The 16,368-nt window shown below is 41.2% G+C and overlaps 2 protein-coding genes and 2 non-coding genes across 4 annotated transcripts in view; all 4 read left to right on the top strand.

Annotated features, from left to right (window-relative positions):
- LOC148350041 (calmodulin-regulated spectrin-associated protein 1-B-like) overlaps positions 1 to 3,296 on the top strand; it is a 28,975-nt gene extending 25,679 nt beyond the window's left edge. The window contains exon 18 of the mRNA XM_088355645.1: positions 1,150 to 3,296. Coding sequence (XP_088211771.1) covers positions 1,150 to 1,440 — 291 coding nt within the window. The 3' untranslated portion in view covers positions 1,441 to 3,296. The remainder of the gene's footprint in view (positions 1 to 1,149) is intronic.
- Positions 3,297 to 10,336: 7,040 nt separating this feature from the next.
- On the top strand, positions 10,337 to 14,272 carry rpl37 (ribosomal protein L37). The gene is made up of 4 exons (XM_088355795.1): positions 10,337 to 10,429; positions 12,508 to 12,643; positions 12,733 to 12,817; positions 14,165 to 14,272. The coding sequence occupies exons 1-4, from the start codon at positions 10,427 to 10,429 to the stop codon at positions 14,232 to 14,234; spliced, it is 294 nt and encodes a 97-aa protein (XP_088211921.1). The 5' UTR covers positions 10,337 to 10,426; the 3' UTR covers positions 14,235 to 14,272.
- Positions 12,357 to 12,435, top strand: LOC148350040 (small nucleolar RNA SNORD72). Its single transcript, XR_015847182.1, has one exon. It is a non-coding gene; the product is annotated as a small nucleolar RNA SNORD72 (small nucleolar RNA).
- LOC148350039 (small nucleolar RNA SNORD72) lies at positions 13,981 to 14,062 on the top strand. The gene has a single exon (XR_015847181.1). It is a non-coding gene; the product is annotated as a small nucleolar RNA SNORD72 (small nucleolar RNA).
- Positions 14,273 to 16,368: the final 2,096 nt, after the last annotated feature.

The following is a 16,368-nucleotide window of genomic DNA, read 5'->3' as shown; positions in this document are numbered from 1 at the left end:
TCTATATCTAGTGGATGTGTCATGATTACTGATGGGGGGCACCTTAGTCTGCTCCTTTGGCGCCAACAGCCGCGGATGCTGATTGGCTGCTCCCTATTTTTTAGACCCCCGCTTTCCTGTCAACATTTGTTGGATCGTTTGTGAACCTAGGCAAACACGCTAGGCAAACTCTTGTGACTCCTGACTCTATCCTCCCCTGTTCTCCGTCTGATTCTCGTTGCCGACCTTTTTCTGAACCCGTTTATGTTTTTACTCCTCCGCACCGGCCATTGACCTGTTTTTTCTCGTTGTCAACAACTACCTACGCCGACACAGAAGTGCCACTTCCGCGTTCAAGCTACCCGTGACCGACGGTCATCGGATCGTGGATGCAAGTCCTTTTCTCTTTCTAAACAAAACTGAGAAAACTAACGTAATTGGGTCCTGTCTCCGTTCCTGGTTCGTGACAGGATGCTTGATAAGTTTATTGTTTATTCGACACTCCCAAAAGAAACAGAAGATTTCAATGAATTTTGATCTTGCTAGGAGAACAGAACATATTAAACACTCATGAATAAAATGATGACTCACAACACGTGGTAAGCTTTCTCTCCTGGCTTTGATCTCTTTGATCTCCGGCAAAACGAACATAAAATGCGACAGAAACAAAATGAAAATAAATCCAAACAGCTTGCCGACATCATATTTGCCGTTCCATGTATTCCGTTACTCCCCAAGCCTGCACAAAATGTAGTCATTTTATTCATATTTAGTTTATTTTGTCTTTTATTAGCATATTTGGTATTGGAGTAATCCAAAAGTAATTGAAAGTAATCAAGTTCAAGTAACCCTACCCAACCCTGGATATAACCATGTGGTAGCAATTACTTTTATATTTCCTTGGGTTGTCTCTGTGTGATATTAAAAACGGTTTGATGATTTGAAACCTTCGTTAGGGGTAAATATGCAAAAAAAAAAAAACACAGAATTCTGGAAGGGGCCAAATACTATTTCACAACACTGTATACAGGGTTATTCGTGTGTCTCTCTGCAGTTAAACGATATTCTTAGATTGGTCCAGAAATCCAATATCCCGTTTCCAATCGGAAAATGGCCTGCGTGTTAACCTGATTGATTAACTTCATCTGCATACATTTCCTCCGTTGACAGGAACTGGAAAAATGCGAATCCAATCACCTTATCATCCTCTTCCGGGACGGAGGCTGCCAGTTCCGCGCAGTGTACTCTTACTCTCCAGAGACGGAGGAAATCATCAAATTCACAGGCACGGGACCTCGCGGCATAAGCCACAAGATGATCGACCGGCTCTACAAATATAGCTCCGACCGCAAGCAGTTCAACGTCATCCCGGCCAAGTCGGTGTCCGTCAGCGTGGACGCGCTCACTATCCACAACTACTTGTGGCAAGCCAAGAGGCCTGGCAGTGCGCGCAGGAAGTGACACACGGTACTCGATTTACGACCGTTGGGCCGGACCCAAACAGTCGTGTGATTAAAAATGCTATATTAACTCAAGGCACCCTGCGAGACTTCCCTTTGGGATAATACACTAACATGATAATACACCCCAGAGGTCTCATCTCATTAGCTGCACCGCTTATCCTCAGTAGGGTCACAGGGGTGCTGGAGCCCATCCCAGCAATCATCGGGCAGTGGGCAGGGGACACCCTGAACTAGTTGCCAGCCAATCGCAGGGCACACAGGGACAGACAACTCGCTCATTCACACCGAGGGACAATTTGGACCGGTCAATCCACCTGAAATGCATGTCTTTGAAATGTGGGAGGAAACCGGAGTGCCCGGAGGAAACCCACGCAAGCACCGGGAGAACATACAAACTCTGCACAGGAAGTCCGGTAGCTGGATTTGAACCCACACAGGAGGTCCCCAAGAACACCCCAGAGATGAAAATGTTAAAAAAATAATTTATGAAATGGAACTCTTTAAAATGTCGTTTTTGCATCTGTCCTTTAAAACTGGCATAAAATGTTCCCTCTAAGCTTCCACTGTCAGGACCAGAACGAAAACAGGATCCACTTGCGTGACTTTTACCAGAAGTTTTATTGAAAGAGAGAGGAAGGGTCGGTGTTCGCTGGGCGCGGGAAGCAAGTCGCTCTCGTACTCGGATTGATCTTAACACGGAAGTGGATCTTCCGTGGCCATGGCCAGCAATGGCGGTGTCAGGGACGGAAAACTGGTCGATAGCCGGGACTGGGAGAGCAAGACGTGGTCGGGATCAAAAACGGGTCGTAGCGGGAAACAAACAGGAGCAAAAACTGGACAGGCGGGAGTCAGGATTGAAAAAAATGCTTGCCGTGGAAAAACAGGTTCGCAGACGAACTGACAACAGGGGATTGACAGGACTGGGTTCAAATACTGACAGGGAGCCAATCAGAACTCTTGGCAGTTGGCGCCAAATGAGCGGGCACAGATGAGTCATATCGGTAATCATGAAATCCACGGGTCTTAGCAATCACACAAAATTTGTGAGCATTGATTGTAAACAATGGCGAGGAACATTAATCCTGATTGTGAAAACTAAATGATAATAAAACCTCTCCAAAATCTGAGATCAAATCAAGTCCTATTTTGCTGAGTTCATGGCAAAGCTAAATTAGATTTTTCACCTTTCAATGAATTGATTAATGTACTATTATAAAGCTTGCATGGCCCACAACAACTTCTACGTAAGATCTCCCTTTTTAAAAATGTACCTTTTGTTCCATATACTATATCATGGATTAATTTACTAGGTTGCAGAATACAGAACTGTATTTGATCACCCTTTTTAGTGGGTGTACATCCATCCATCAATTATTTACAGCCCATCTCAGCCATTGTCAGGCATTGGGCAGGGGACATCCTGAACTGGTTGCCAGCCAGTCACAGGGCACACAGAGACAGACAAGTCACTCGCTCATTCACACCTAGGGATAATTTGGACCGGCCAATTAACCTGACATGCATATTTTTGGAACGTGTAAGGAAACCTATGCAGACACGGGGAAGAACATGCAAACTCTGCACAGGAAGGCCGGTAGCCGGATTTGATCCCATGACCGAAGATGCGCTAGCTACTCATCCGCTCTGCCGCCCCAGTGGGTGTACAATGTTGGGAAAAAGATTGACTTGACATATTTGCAAATTATTTGAATGTAACACAAGACCAATCAAAGAGACCCCCAGAAAAACGTCTTTTTTGTTTTCTTCTTGATTCTTTTTATTCTTCTCTTTTTATCTTTTTTTCCCTTTGGTTTTTTTCCCCCTAGCTTTTTGCTTCTTTTTCTAGCTTTTTTTCGATTTTCGATTTATCATTTTTTTCTACTTCTTTTCAATAGCTTTTTACTTTTATTTTAATTTGTTATTGCTTTTGTTTCTCTTCTATGCCCCCTAATGACTGGACTGATTCCCCGGTGTCATGATGACTGATTTGTGCCCGCTCGTTTGGCGCCAGCTGCTGCAGGCTCCCTGATTGGTTCCCTGTCCTTTTTAAGCCCAGTCCTTTCACTCGCCTGTTGTCAGTCCATCAGCGAACCTCTGTTTCTACAAGGCAAGCATTTTGACTCTGACTCCCGTCGGTCCCGTTTTTGCACCTGTTTTTCCACCCGTCTGTTCCGGATCTCCCCGTTTGTCTCCGGCTACCACCTGTTTTTGACCCCGACCACGTTTGCTCTCCCGTCCCGGCTTACGACCCGTTTTTGCTCTCCGGCCCCGGCTATCGACCTGTTTTTTCTGTCCTTGACACCGCCGTCTCCCGTTACGGAAGATCCACTCTCGTATTCAGATCACGATCCGATTTGTGTGAGCGGCTTTTTCCCACGTACAGCGAGCACCAGATTGCAAATCCTGCCCTTCCTCTGTCTATCAAAAAACTTGTGGTTAAAGCTACGCATTTGGGTCCTAATTCCATTCTAGTCATGACAGCCAGTGCACAATCGTGCAAGAGTGCAGCTTAGACGGAACATTGCCGGCAATGTTAGTGCAGTGTTTCGACTGATTAATGCACTTTTATATGATCTTTTTTGTAGTTATGACAATTTAATATGTCACGTTTTCTTTTAGGTTCTGTATATCCTCTGTTCTTTTGGCACAGATTTTCACAAAGATGGACCTATTTGGAAACGATGTGTTCTCTCCTGATGAGGATTTTGAATTTTGACCAAAATAAGGTGCGGTGATAGTATTGTGAAGTACAGATCTACTTTTTCCCTTTGAGTTATTCTGATTACTGCTTTTTACAAAGGTAAGCTTTGATCACATTTTTGTAGCTGAGGAATTTGAAAAAACTGTGTGAACCCAACTTAGAATGTTCTGTTAAAAGTTGAAAAAAAAGGAGGATATTGACCCTTTGCACACACGTGACCATAATCAGGAAGGTGCCAACACCATGACGGACGGCAGTAAACCGTAGTAAACAGTAGACAACAACAACCAAAAAGCTATAATATTCAACACCATAGTCAAACGAATATTGTGCTGCTGTCGGATAAGGTGGCTCACCTTGTCGGACCCGAGAAACTGGCAGGGCTAGCTATCGACCTATACAGTCTTACACCTGACATATTCACACATCTAACCAAGTTGTCCAGTCTGCCTGACTTCAGTTCACACCATCTGTATCTCTATAATGTAAATGGAGTATCCCAATACACCAGTGCTGATATAAAAGTCTGGATGCTCACTAGTTGTTCGTAGCTGGTTGGGTTACTGGTACGTGTTGCTGCGCTGACAGAGTGAGGTACCTCGTAATGGCAAATGTAGGCCACTAACATTAGCTTTGTGTGCTAATGTGTTTTATCCAGGGTGCCTTGAAATCTTAAATCGACTGGAATTGAAAGCTTCTCAAATTATTTATCATTTATTTTAGCTATAGTGTCAGGACCAGAACAGAGACAGGACCCACTTGCATTAGATTTCTCTCAGTTTTATTGGAAAAAAGGAAAGGGTTGGACCCACGATCCGGCGAACGCTGAGCGCGGGAAGCAGGTCGCTCTGAACACAGAAGTGGGACTTCCTTGGCGAGCGATGGCAGTGTCGGGAACGGAAAAAACGTAGCCAGGATAGAAGAGCAAAAACGTGGTCGAGGTCGGAAACGAGTCGAAAGCCAGGAGAGGAGAGTAGATGTGATCAGGATCAAAAAAACGGGTCGAAGCCGGGAAACAGACGGGAGCCAAAAACAGGTGGGAGTCAGGGTCGAAGAAGGCTTGCCTAGAGTAAACTGAGGTTCGCAGAAAGACTGACAAAAGGGGATAGATAGCAGTGGGTTTATATTGGGACAGAGAGCCAATCAGAGTCCGAGGCCGTTGGCGCCAAAGGAGCGGGCACAGGTGCATCACATCAGTAATCATGACATATAGTTGCACTAGCTAACCCATTGTTAGCTACATTGAGTGTCTTTGACATGACTCCTACTTACTTAACAGAAAATTGCTTGGAAATAGATCAAACTTACCTCTTAAAAATCTCATCTCATTAGCTGCACCGCTTATCCTCAGTAGGGTCGCGGGGGTGTTGGAGCCCATCCCAGCAATCGTCGGGCAGTGGGCAGGGGACACCCTGAACTGGTTGCCAGCCAATTGCAGGGCACACAGGGACAGACAACTCGCTCGCTCATTCACACCTAGGGACAATTTGGACCGGCCAATCCACCTGAAATGCATGTCTTTGGAATGTGGGAGGACAGCGGAATGCCCGGAGGAAACCCACGCAAGCACGGGGAGAACATACAAACTCCGCACAGGTAGTCCGGTAGCTGGATTTGAACCCACACAGGATGTTCCCGAGACCTCAGAACCGTGCCGCACACGCGCTAACCACTGCGCCGCTGTGGTGCCCCTCTTAAAAATGTTTGCTGCAAATCCTGGAGTACTTTGACTCTCTCGATTGATTGCACCTATCCATCACCGTCTTCTGTCTTCATATAAAGAGAAAAGACTAAATGCCAAATTGTGTCAGGACCGAAACGGAGACAGGACCCACTTGCGTAACTATTATCACAAGTCTTATTGAAGGAACGCTCCGAAGTTCACTGGACGTGGGAAGCGGGTCGCTCTCGTAATCGGCTAGTGATCCGAACACGTGGAATTTCCGTGGCGAACAATGGCGGTGTCGGGGATGGAAAAAAACGGGTCGGTAGCCGGGACAGGAGAGCAAAAACGTGGTTGGGGTTGGAAGCGAGTCGTAAGCCAGAACGGGTGAGCAGACGTAATCGGGGTCGGAAACAAGTCGTAAGCCAAGACGGGAGAGCAGACGTGATTGGGATCAAAAACGGGTTGTAGCCGGAGACAAACAGGAGCAAAACGGGACAGGCGGGGTCAGGGTCGAAAAAGGGTTGCCTTGTATACACGGAGATTCGCAGACGGACTGACAAAAGGAGATTGACAGGACAGGGTTTAAATAGTGGGGAAGCCAATCTGTCAACAAGCTGCAGCCGGTGCCATACTGGCGGCGCCAATTGGGTGCCATGGCAACCGTGACAAATTGGGCTTAAAACCTTGCCTGTTCCCACAACCCACATCAGCAAGAAATCGCCATAATAAAAAGTAGTGGCAATATTCTTCTGTCCTATTTATTGATATTTGTTTCAATTCAACTGCTGTCAGCTCGGGTGCTACTACTGTCCATCATGGCGCTCATACTTCTGAGGAATGCAACCAGAAGTCCAGGGTTGGGTAGGGTGACTTTAACTTGATTACTTTCAATTACTTTTGGATTACTCCAATACCAGATAGGCAAATAAAAGACAAAAGAAACTAAATATGAATAAAATTCCTAAATTTTGTTCAGGCTTGGGGAGTAACAGAACACATGGAACGGCAAAAATGATGTTGGCAAGCTGTTTGGATTGATTTTCATTTTTTTTCTGTCGCATTTGATGTTAGTTTTGCCGGAGATCAAATAGATCAAAGCCAGGAGAGAAAGCTTACCACGTGTTGTGAGTCATCATTTTATTCATATTCAGTTTCTTTCGTCTTTTATTAGCATATTTGGTATTGGAGTCATCCAAAAGTAATGGAAAGTAATCAAGTTAAAGTAACCCTACCCAACCCTGCTGACGTCATGTGCAAGGGGTCAATGACATGGTGTGCAATTGGTTGGCACATCTGCTTCACAATTCTGAGATTCAGGGGTTGAATCTGGCCTTCTCTGTGTGGAGTTTGCATGTTAAATTACCCCTCGTTGCGAATGTGAGTATGAAAGTTTGTTTGTCTACATGCACCTTGCGAGCCATCAGTTTTATTTGTATTTCATTATTTTGCTCAGTGTAAAAAGAGGAAACGAGCTGTAAATGAATGAACAAAAAAGGCAATATAAGTCTGTTCTTATTATTTGTTAATTTATTAATTTATTTGCTGCTGTTTCATTTCTTATCAATGTGATTGAAGGGAAAGTATTTTTGACCGCTATCATCCTTTTTCACAACCTCTCACTGGAGAAAAAGAAATGTTTCAATGTAGCTTTGAACAATGGCGAAAAAGGTCTGCACAACACTTGATTTCTTTCTTTGCTACATTTTGTATATTTTTTAGGATATTTTGTACCAGTCTAAAAGAATGTCTGCGCAAAAAAAAAAAAAAAAACAGGCACTGTTATAGGTTTATTCTATTACTTTTGCATTACATTGTGTCCTATATTGTATTTTAATTTATTTTGGAAATCTGTAATAAATGACAGTTTACATTGCTGCTTCTTTGTGTAATCTAAAGGCTCATTTAAAAAAAAGAAATTATTATATTACTCTGCAAAAACTTTGTGTCAGGACCCGAACAGACGGTGGACCCAGACGCGTAACATTTACACACAAGCTTAATTTTACGGGGCAGTCATGCGCGGGAACACAAACTCCAGCGATTGTGCAGACGAGATCGAAACTGGACAGGACAGACGGGATCTATACCAGACACAGGATACATGAGCAGATACCGGACAGGACAGAACAAGCGGGATTGATACCTGATACAGGATGCACGAGCAAGATACCGGACAGGACGGGAAGAACGGGATCGATACCGGATACCGAATACACGAGCAGGATACTGGACAGACGGAATCGATACCGGATACATGAGCAAGATACGGGACGGGACAGAGGGGATTGATACTGGATACAACAGCAGGATACCGGACAGGACAGGACAGACGGGCTCAATACCAGATACTTGGATACATGAGCAAAACACCGGACAAGACGGGATCGAAACCGGATACTGGTTACACAAGCAAGATACAGGACAGGACAGACAGGATCGACACTGGATACATGAGCAGGATACCGGACAGGACGGCACAGATGGGATCGATACTGGATACTCAAGCAGGATACTGGACAGAGTCAAAATGCAAGTCTTGCAAGTGCATAGGTTAATTGATGGACTGACCAGGAGTGAATGAAGCACTGAGTATAAATAGGAGGAGAGCCAATAGGGCAACAAGCAGCAGTTGGCGCCAAACGAGCGGGCACAGATGAGGGCAATGGGCAATCGAGACACTTTGACTGCATGTGGAGGAGAAGTCACTTGTGACGAATAAATGTTTAAGGTGGGGTGCGTAGGTTGAGGTGTCTGTCCTTAAAAGTGCCCAAAATGAAATACTTTCTCTATAATGTAAGTATTAACAATGCCCAACTGTGTCACGACCGGTACCAGCAGGGGACCCAAATGCGTAACGTTTCACACAATGCTTTATTAAGGGATCCGGGAACTCAGGGCGAGAGGAAAAAAACACAGCAATCTTGTGCACGCTGGGCAGGAGGAGCAGGAAGCCCTCGCGAACGAAGCTTGGATCGGGGATCGATACAGGAAACAGAATCGGGATACGGGTAACTGACAGGAGAACGGAGCTTGGATCGGGGATCGATACAGGAAACAGAATCGGGATACGGGTAACTGACAGGAGAACGGAGCTTGGATCGGGGATCGATACAGGAAACAGAATCGGGATACGGCTAACTGGGACAGGATAATAGAGCTTGGATCGGGGATCGATACAGGAAATAGAATCAGGATACGGGTAGTCAGGACAGGAGAACGGAGCTTGTATCTAGATCGAAACAAGTCAGGTAATCGGAGACGAGACGGAAGCCGGGGACAGGGGATCGATACAGGATACTGCCAAGGGGAGTGAATGAGAGTACTGAGCTTAAATCAGAGGGGAACCAATCAGGAAACGAGCAGGAGCTGGAGCCAAACAAGCGGGCACGGGTAGGGCAATGGGCAAATCATGAGAAACTGAGTTCAAAGGGCCTTTAAATATTTTTTCCACCACGATTTTTTGCTTTTATCTTTCGTTTACCATCAGTGTGCCGTCCACATTGCGCATTACGCCGGAGGAAATAGGGCAGGAGGAAGTTTTGAGAGTGATTTATGCGCAGGCTCACGGTTCTTATTTTTTCGAGGATGAAAACGGTGAAAGCAAGAAAATGACTTTCAAATACAGTCCAAATAACCACCCAACCCCCCCCAAAGAAGTTTATTCGAGGCATCTAAGAATTTCACATACTTGCACGCGCGACAAAAGGAGCTCCAATTATTTCAGCCAGAAGATGGCGTCAGGAAGTAGAATATTTTGAAGTTTGACATACATAACTAGTTACCACTATAATCTTAATGGGCACAGAAACCAGACAAGAACATTCAGCAGTTATTAAAAACAAAGTATCGAAGCAAAAAGATTTTTAAGTTTTGTCCCTGAGAGGTTGCCACAGTTCATCCTGATAAGATAATTACAATTGAATTATTAAATAACACAATTGAGTAGGCTTGTGTTATAACAGTGGTAATAAAATACTACGAAATCAATCTAAAAATTGTTACTTTGGGGAAATAATGTGTGAAGGGAAATAAAAGCTGATGTTTTGATTATTGGTGACGGGAATGAAGTGGAACAAGTTGAGGATGTTTCATATTTATATTTCAGGGAAAAGTTGGGAAAAAAGAAAATGTACCGAAAAGTATGCTCAAGGTAATGAAAGGGCTAAAAAGTATTGACATGTCGGCTACTGGAAAAAGAAAAGAAAAAGTACCGTTAAGAACTAAATAAGAATTAAAAAGTAAGATTTTTTATAAACTATTAAACAAAGCAAAACGTGTGAAAAAGTGCTGAAAAAATATGAAATGTATAAAAACCGTCTTGTATACTGTGTGCATAAAAAACTATTACAAATAGTGAAAACTATGGAAATAGTTCTAATTACAGAAAGTGAAAAATAATGAATCAAATGGAAAAATTACCAAAAAGTATTAAAAGCAAAAAAAAAAAAAACGTACGGTAAAGTACCGAAAAAATACTGTAATTATTTTAAAAAGAGAGAAAAAGACGCAGTTTTAAGAGCGGAACCCATTTCGGTGTGAAGCAAAAACAAGCCCGGATGTCATTTTAGGGAACGAATCCTCTCTTCCGGTCTCTTTCCCCTCGGCCACTGTGCAACAATGGTATGTAGCATGCTGTTCATTTTAAATCTCACAACATCTTCAAAATCCCTCATCGTAGATTACCCTTTTCGACAGATTAGCTACCGACGAATATAAATTATTACTCAAGCAAGTTATTTTTCTAATTGAAGTGACATTTTTGACCATTTGTTTCTTGGGTTCGACGCTGCTAGTTAGCCTGTTAGCATTGACTTTCCAACTCTATTAAATAAACGCCTTGAATATAATTAAATGGCATGTTAACGTTAAATTAATTTCAACGTGAATATTTTGACTGTTGTTTACTAGACAACTATTCGCTAATACGTTTCTTGACTATTCTCAAGCGTCAACATTAGCTTAATTTAAACGCAGGATTCATACGGATGGCGTCTAATCTCTTGTAAATGCTAAAATTTTATGTCGTGTTTTTAGGTTTTGTACTTGATTATTGCGCTAATAGCTTGTTAATGTTTGAATTTTTTTTAATTTCTCATTGGTTATATGCTGGGATAAGATCTTAGCTTTAAAAGATTTTAAACTTGTAATTTGGTTCCAATATTAGGACGGGGGCTGGGGTTAGAAACAAATGAGTGGGTTCCTTTTAAGGAATTGAACTAAATTTTTTAGATTTTGTAGTAAAATTGGAGTTGGGGTTAGAAACCAAGGTACGTGTTCCTCAGTGTGGTATCAAACTCAATGTCAAGGTCTGAAATAGGGCTCGCGCTAGTGGTATAACTAGAAAGGTGTATGGCAAGGGTTTGCGCTTCGTGCCCGGTCGCTAAACTGAATGTAGGATTCTAGCATAGGTTTAAAGCTAAGGTTACTGTTTGAAATCTGGTTGTGACTTGTGTTACACCTTGGGTTAGATGTAGAACTAGGCTTTGTCTGCAAGTTAGTGTCCTGAATGAATGAAAACGTTTTTTCGAACATTATAAAATAAAAACAGGACAAAAACAACGATTCAATAACAAAATAACGTTAGCATGTTCGAAAAGGGGTAGTATGAAGCAGACGCTTATTTTCTCTACCCCTTAATCTTCCTTATTACATTCTATAGATGGCTCCTCTTTTGTGTCTAAATACAACACAATCTCAAGGATACACAGGTCAGATATCAATAATTATAATGGTCACATATTTTATACACTAATTGTATTACCCATCCCTCAACGTCATAATGCCACTAGTCACCAAACATCACTGTGACACCAATGATAATAACAACAATGGCAATAATAACACTTGTGATACAACTAACGCAGTATTTCCAATCTCGTTAGGGCTAAAGTTAGTTGGGGGTTGAAACCGAGATTTAGGCTCTTATTTTGATTTCGCTCGATTTCTAGTTTAATGTTACGGGGGGGGGGTTGACTTTGAAAGTCTTAAAGCGCTTGAATTATGCCATTAAAAATATGTACAAAACTTGGAGTACTTCAAAATATGTGCCGTATTGCACAGGTATGTTTTTGGCCATTTGCGCCGGAGTGTATTTCGGGTATGGATAAATATAGATATTATTTTGAATTTGAGCAAAAGTTAATGCGCCTAAAGCATGGTTGGACCTAGGGTTAGAATCTAAGCTTTAGGCTTTTAACTAGGGTAATAAACTTAACTCAGGGTTTTTAAATAGGTTTGTGGCTAGTATTACAACTAGTTCTGTGTAGGGTTGTGTTTGAGTTCCATACCAGGGTCCTAAACTAAATGCAGGGTTAGGAGCTGTGGGTTTCAAACGGATTTTAGGGTTTTGGAATGATGTTGGTGCTAGAGATTTATTTTAAACTAAGTTACACTCCCGTTGTCTTGATTTGTCGATGGATTTCTTATAATGGTACTGGGAAAATTGGCTTTGGATGTCCATAAAAAGTCCTTAAATTTGGCTGTGTAAAAGGTGTTCAAATCCTTACAAAGAGACGTGACATTCAAGTACTTTTTTTTTTTTTTACACAACTTGTCAATGATGTTTTTAAAATGTCTGAACCAATGAAAGCAATTGTGATTCAATCATTTTGACACACTGAGACAATACTTGCTAAGCTAAAGCCGTGACTGTTTTGTAAGGGGTCTGATGCCTCATATCCATATTTTTATCTTTGCAGACGAAGGGAACATCGTCTTTCGGAAAGCGCAGGAACAAGACGCACACTCTGTGCCGTCGTTGTGGCTCCAAAGCCTATCACTTGCAGAAGTCTTCCTGCGGAAAGTGTGGCTACCCCGAGAAACGCAAGAGAAAGTGTAAATGACACTCAAGCGATGTTGACTCTATAGAAATAAGCCATGGTTGTATTTATGCATGACTGATCAAATTGTTGTTGCTTTAATAGACAACTGGAGTGCAAAGGCCAAGAGGAGGAACACTACTGGTACCGGTCGTATGAGGCATCTCAAGGTTGTGTTCCGTCGCTTCAGGTAAGAATTGAACACAGTTGGCTTTTTGAAATTTAATGACCGTTTTAGGGATAAATGCTGTGTCCATCAAAAATTTAAGTATTCGATCATGCGATGCCCCCCCCATTTATTGATCCTTATTGCTCGCTGACCTGTTCGGAAAATAGCTCACCAATGCTGGTTCATTGTCATTTTGTAGTAAAATGATTTATTTAGTGGCTGACTGAGAATTTAACCCTACTTCCAATAATCAACCTGTTAACACAATAACAACATGGTTATAACAAGCTATTTGGCAAATGCAAATCAAACATTGTGCCCTTTGTGCTAATTCAAGTCGAAAAAGAGCTCTCGGCTTTGAAAAAGTTTGGTGACCCAAAGTATTAGACAAATGTTTTGGTCTTCAAAAAATATTCTGCTGCTTGGTTCCAATTAGGAATTTCTGGAGATCATTGTCACACACAATTTTTTTCCCGCAATATTTGCCACTAATGTCCTAATATTACATAAACTATATAAAGAGCTATTCAATGGTCAATAAGTAATCTAGAAATAAATACTCATTTTATTAAAACAACTGCAACAATCCAAGCTTTCACCCTGTTGGTTTAAAACATGAGGAACAATGCACAGTTGAGGTAATTGTAAGGTCTTTGACTCAACTTCAGAAAAAGAGGTGCACTAATTAGGAATAAATACTCTCGTTTTATCACATTCACTTAAGTGAATACCAAAGCAGACCACATCAATGTCTCTTAGCTTAGTTTTAAGATTTTAATTTAAAGTGAATCCAGCAAACGTCTGCAGACATGTCTTTGTTGCGCTCTTAGAGGCTTTGAAAGCAAAGAATGATAGGAGGTAAAATGGACTAATCACGATTGAGACAAATAGGTCACATTTGCAACAAAGTTAGTTCCATTCTATTGTAGAGTTTTGTATAGCACAGATTTTGCAAATACACTATGAAATGTAACTGCAGCAAAAAAATAAGATCACTGTATTAAACTATTTCCCCAAATAGTGCTGTCGATTGAGGGACCAGTCTGTTTAAAATATGAAAAGAAAAAAACACATTTAAGGGAGTTGGTTGAATCAGTGTCCTTTTAATTTGGTTCCTGGAAATCGTGAATAAAACTTGACTCAAAGTATCCGATCACTTATTGTTACAGCAATGGTTTAAGCAATTCTTGCCAATGATGGTGACCAATAAATGTCTGAACTTATGAAATCAGAATGATTACTTTATTAAAGTCTCTGAGGCAAGTTGGCAGTCAATTATATGCATGAATTCAAGTGATTATTGTACTCGTGCCCCGGAGGTAAAATGGGAGCGAGTCAATTAAATTATCCTTAACATTTTTTTTCCAGGAACGGTTTCCGAGAAGGCACAACGCCCAAGCCCAGACGCGCTGCAGTGGCCGCCTCCAGTTCCTCCTAAAAGACACATTTTTGTTTGAATAAATGTGAACGACACAACTTCTTGTTGTCTTGTCCTTCCAGGGGCTTTCGGTGACGTTTTGTAGGGTGGAAGACTGTTGAGCAAAATAAATGTTTATGGGAAACCTTGGCTGTGAGGCTTTCGGTTGCATCGACTAAGTCAACTGACAACGCTAACATTGCAAATCAAACGTGTGCCTTTCCAACTTCAATGACATCCAAAGTCAAAATATTTATACACTACCAAACAATCCTCCATTATATTAGGGTGTTATTTATCCTGGGGTAACTGGGAACCTTAAAACGATGGCGTGAATCGTGAACTATCAATGTCGGTCGACTATTTGGTGTCCCGGGCCAGCGCCTGATCCTGGGACCTATCCATTATTTTTTTCATATGGTTCCCCGGTAATCTCCGTTTCATCAAATTGGTTTTGAAATGCTTAAAGCAAAACAACACATTGATATTTAGTTTTGTAGCATTTCCTTATTTATCATTTAATAGTTTTTCCCTTTGGACTATATCTAGTGTATTTGTAGTATTACTGTCCCAGTAAGTGTTTTTGTAGTGTTTCCACAATAGTTTATTTGTGATATTACTGTTGTGTTTCTATATTAGGATTCTTGCTGTTGTAATATTTCTATGGTATTTTTATACAATTTTTTTCTTATCAGAAGCAACACTACTGTATTGGGTCCCAGTTTTTAAGCACTAAATTCATGTTTTGCTCTCCTTTTGTAATATTTCTGTAGTATTTTTGTGGACAAAGGGACAGCAAAGCTATTTTTTTAGTAAATTATATATATATATATATATATATATATATAAATTTCATTACATTTTCATCGTTTTCTAGTGAGCCGGACAAAGTCCACGGGCCATATAGTCTCCTGGAATGAGCAAATAATTTTTTATAACACCTAGAGTCTAACATTGACTTCAGTACTTCTAAACCCCGTTTTCGTTTTTTAATCAGTGGTTTGGTCACAGTCTCCTAGTTTTCTTGTACCTTTTTCATTCTTGGATTGCACGATATCAAACAGCTACATCTAGTGGTCAAATATCACACAGTGTCCCTTAAAGGTACTTCATATACTTTACTAGTTAGCCCGAAGTTCCTTGGGCCAAGGACAACGAAACAGGAGTGAACCAACTAAAAGGTAGAATCAAAGGAAGGGGAAAATAAAAGGAGTAAAAATTAAAGGGAAACAAGGGACAAAAATACTAAATAAATGATTTACAGTGGAACATTTCTTTTACTATGTTCTCAGAATTATATTATTGAAAAAAAAGTGATAGCAATTATATGAAAAAGAAAAGACAGTCTTGCAGGTAACCTCGTCAAACCAATTTTAATATCACTCAGAGACAACCCAAGGAAATACAAAGTGCTGTTTTGAAATGTTCATTCAATTTATTAAGGCATACAATAAACCTAAACCTAAAGAAATGAAAAAAAAAGTGATACAAATTTATCAGTCCGAAAAGGTCACCAAGCCCTTTCCAAGGCTAAAGGGCTCCAGTGAACCACTGCCAGATGTAGCGACCCTCTTTCATGCACGACACAAGGTTTCACAATCTCTGGGTTTATTGCCTGCATTCAATAAACAAAACAATACAAAAGTCAGGGGCTTCTGTTCACGACTGCAATTATCTTCAACGCTTACAAACTTATTTTAAGCTACAGCAAGCAGACAACATGCGAGCACATTAATAATGAAACTTCGATAATAACAATGAACATAACTTTCACACGTACCTGCATTCAATAAACAAAACAATACAAAAGTCAGGGGTCTCTGTTCTCGACTGCAATTATCTAAAATATTGAAGATACAAAAGAACGGGTCATCACTCAACAGGCCGCACCTCGTGTCGTGTTTGCATCAAAACATGTTGCATTTTCATTTCAAGCTGTATTAACTTCTTATTTAGTGCTTTTTTTAATATACATCATTTAGAACAACTTATATATCTTTATATACAAAAATAATTTCGAAAGCAGCTCAAATGTCTAGCAAAATATGCATTTTTTTTTTATCCAACTGATATTGGGCACATCTTACCTTCAACGCTTACAAACTTATTTAAGCTACGGCAAGCGCTGAAGCCCATAAAGTGCCAAACGAAAAGA

Source organism: Urocampus carinirostris, chromosome 16 (assembly GCF_059441175.1).
Source record: "Urocampus carinirostris isolate Australia breed hairy pipefish chromosome 16, RoL_Ucar_1.0, whole genome shotgun sequence".
Taxonomy (NCBI): Eukaryota; Metazoa; Chordata; class Actinopteri; order Syngnathiformes; family Syngnathidae; genus Urocampus; species Urocampus carinirostris.
The sequence above is the reverse complement of the archived record's forward strand: the minus strand, read 5'-3'. Positions and strand labels throughout refer to the sequence as shown.

Coding starts and splice junctions, on each gene's coding strand:
- rpl37 (XM_088355795.1), top strand. Junction 12,644..12,732: donor CGAGAAACGCAAGAGAAAGT/GTAAATGACACT, acceptor TTGCTTTAATAG/ACAACTGGAGTGCAAAGGCC. Junction 12,818..14,164: donor GTTGTGTTCCGTCGCTTCAG/GTAAGAATTGAA, acceptor TTTTTTTTCCAG/GAACGGTTTCCGAGAAGGCA.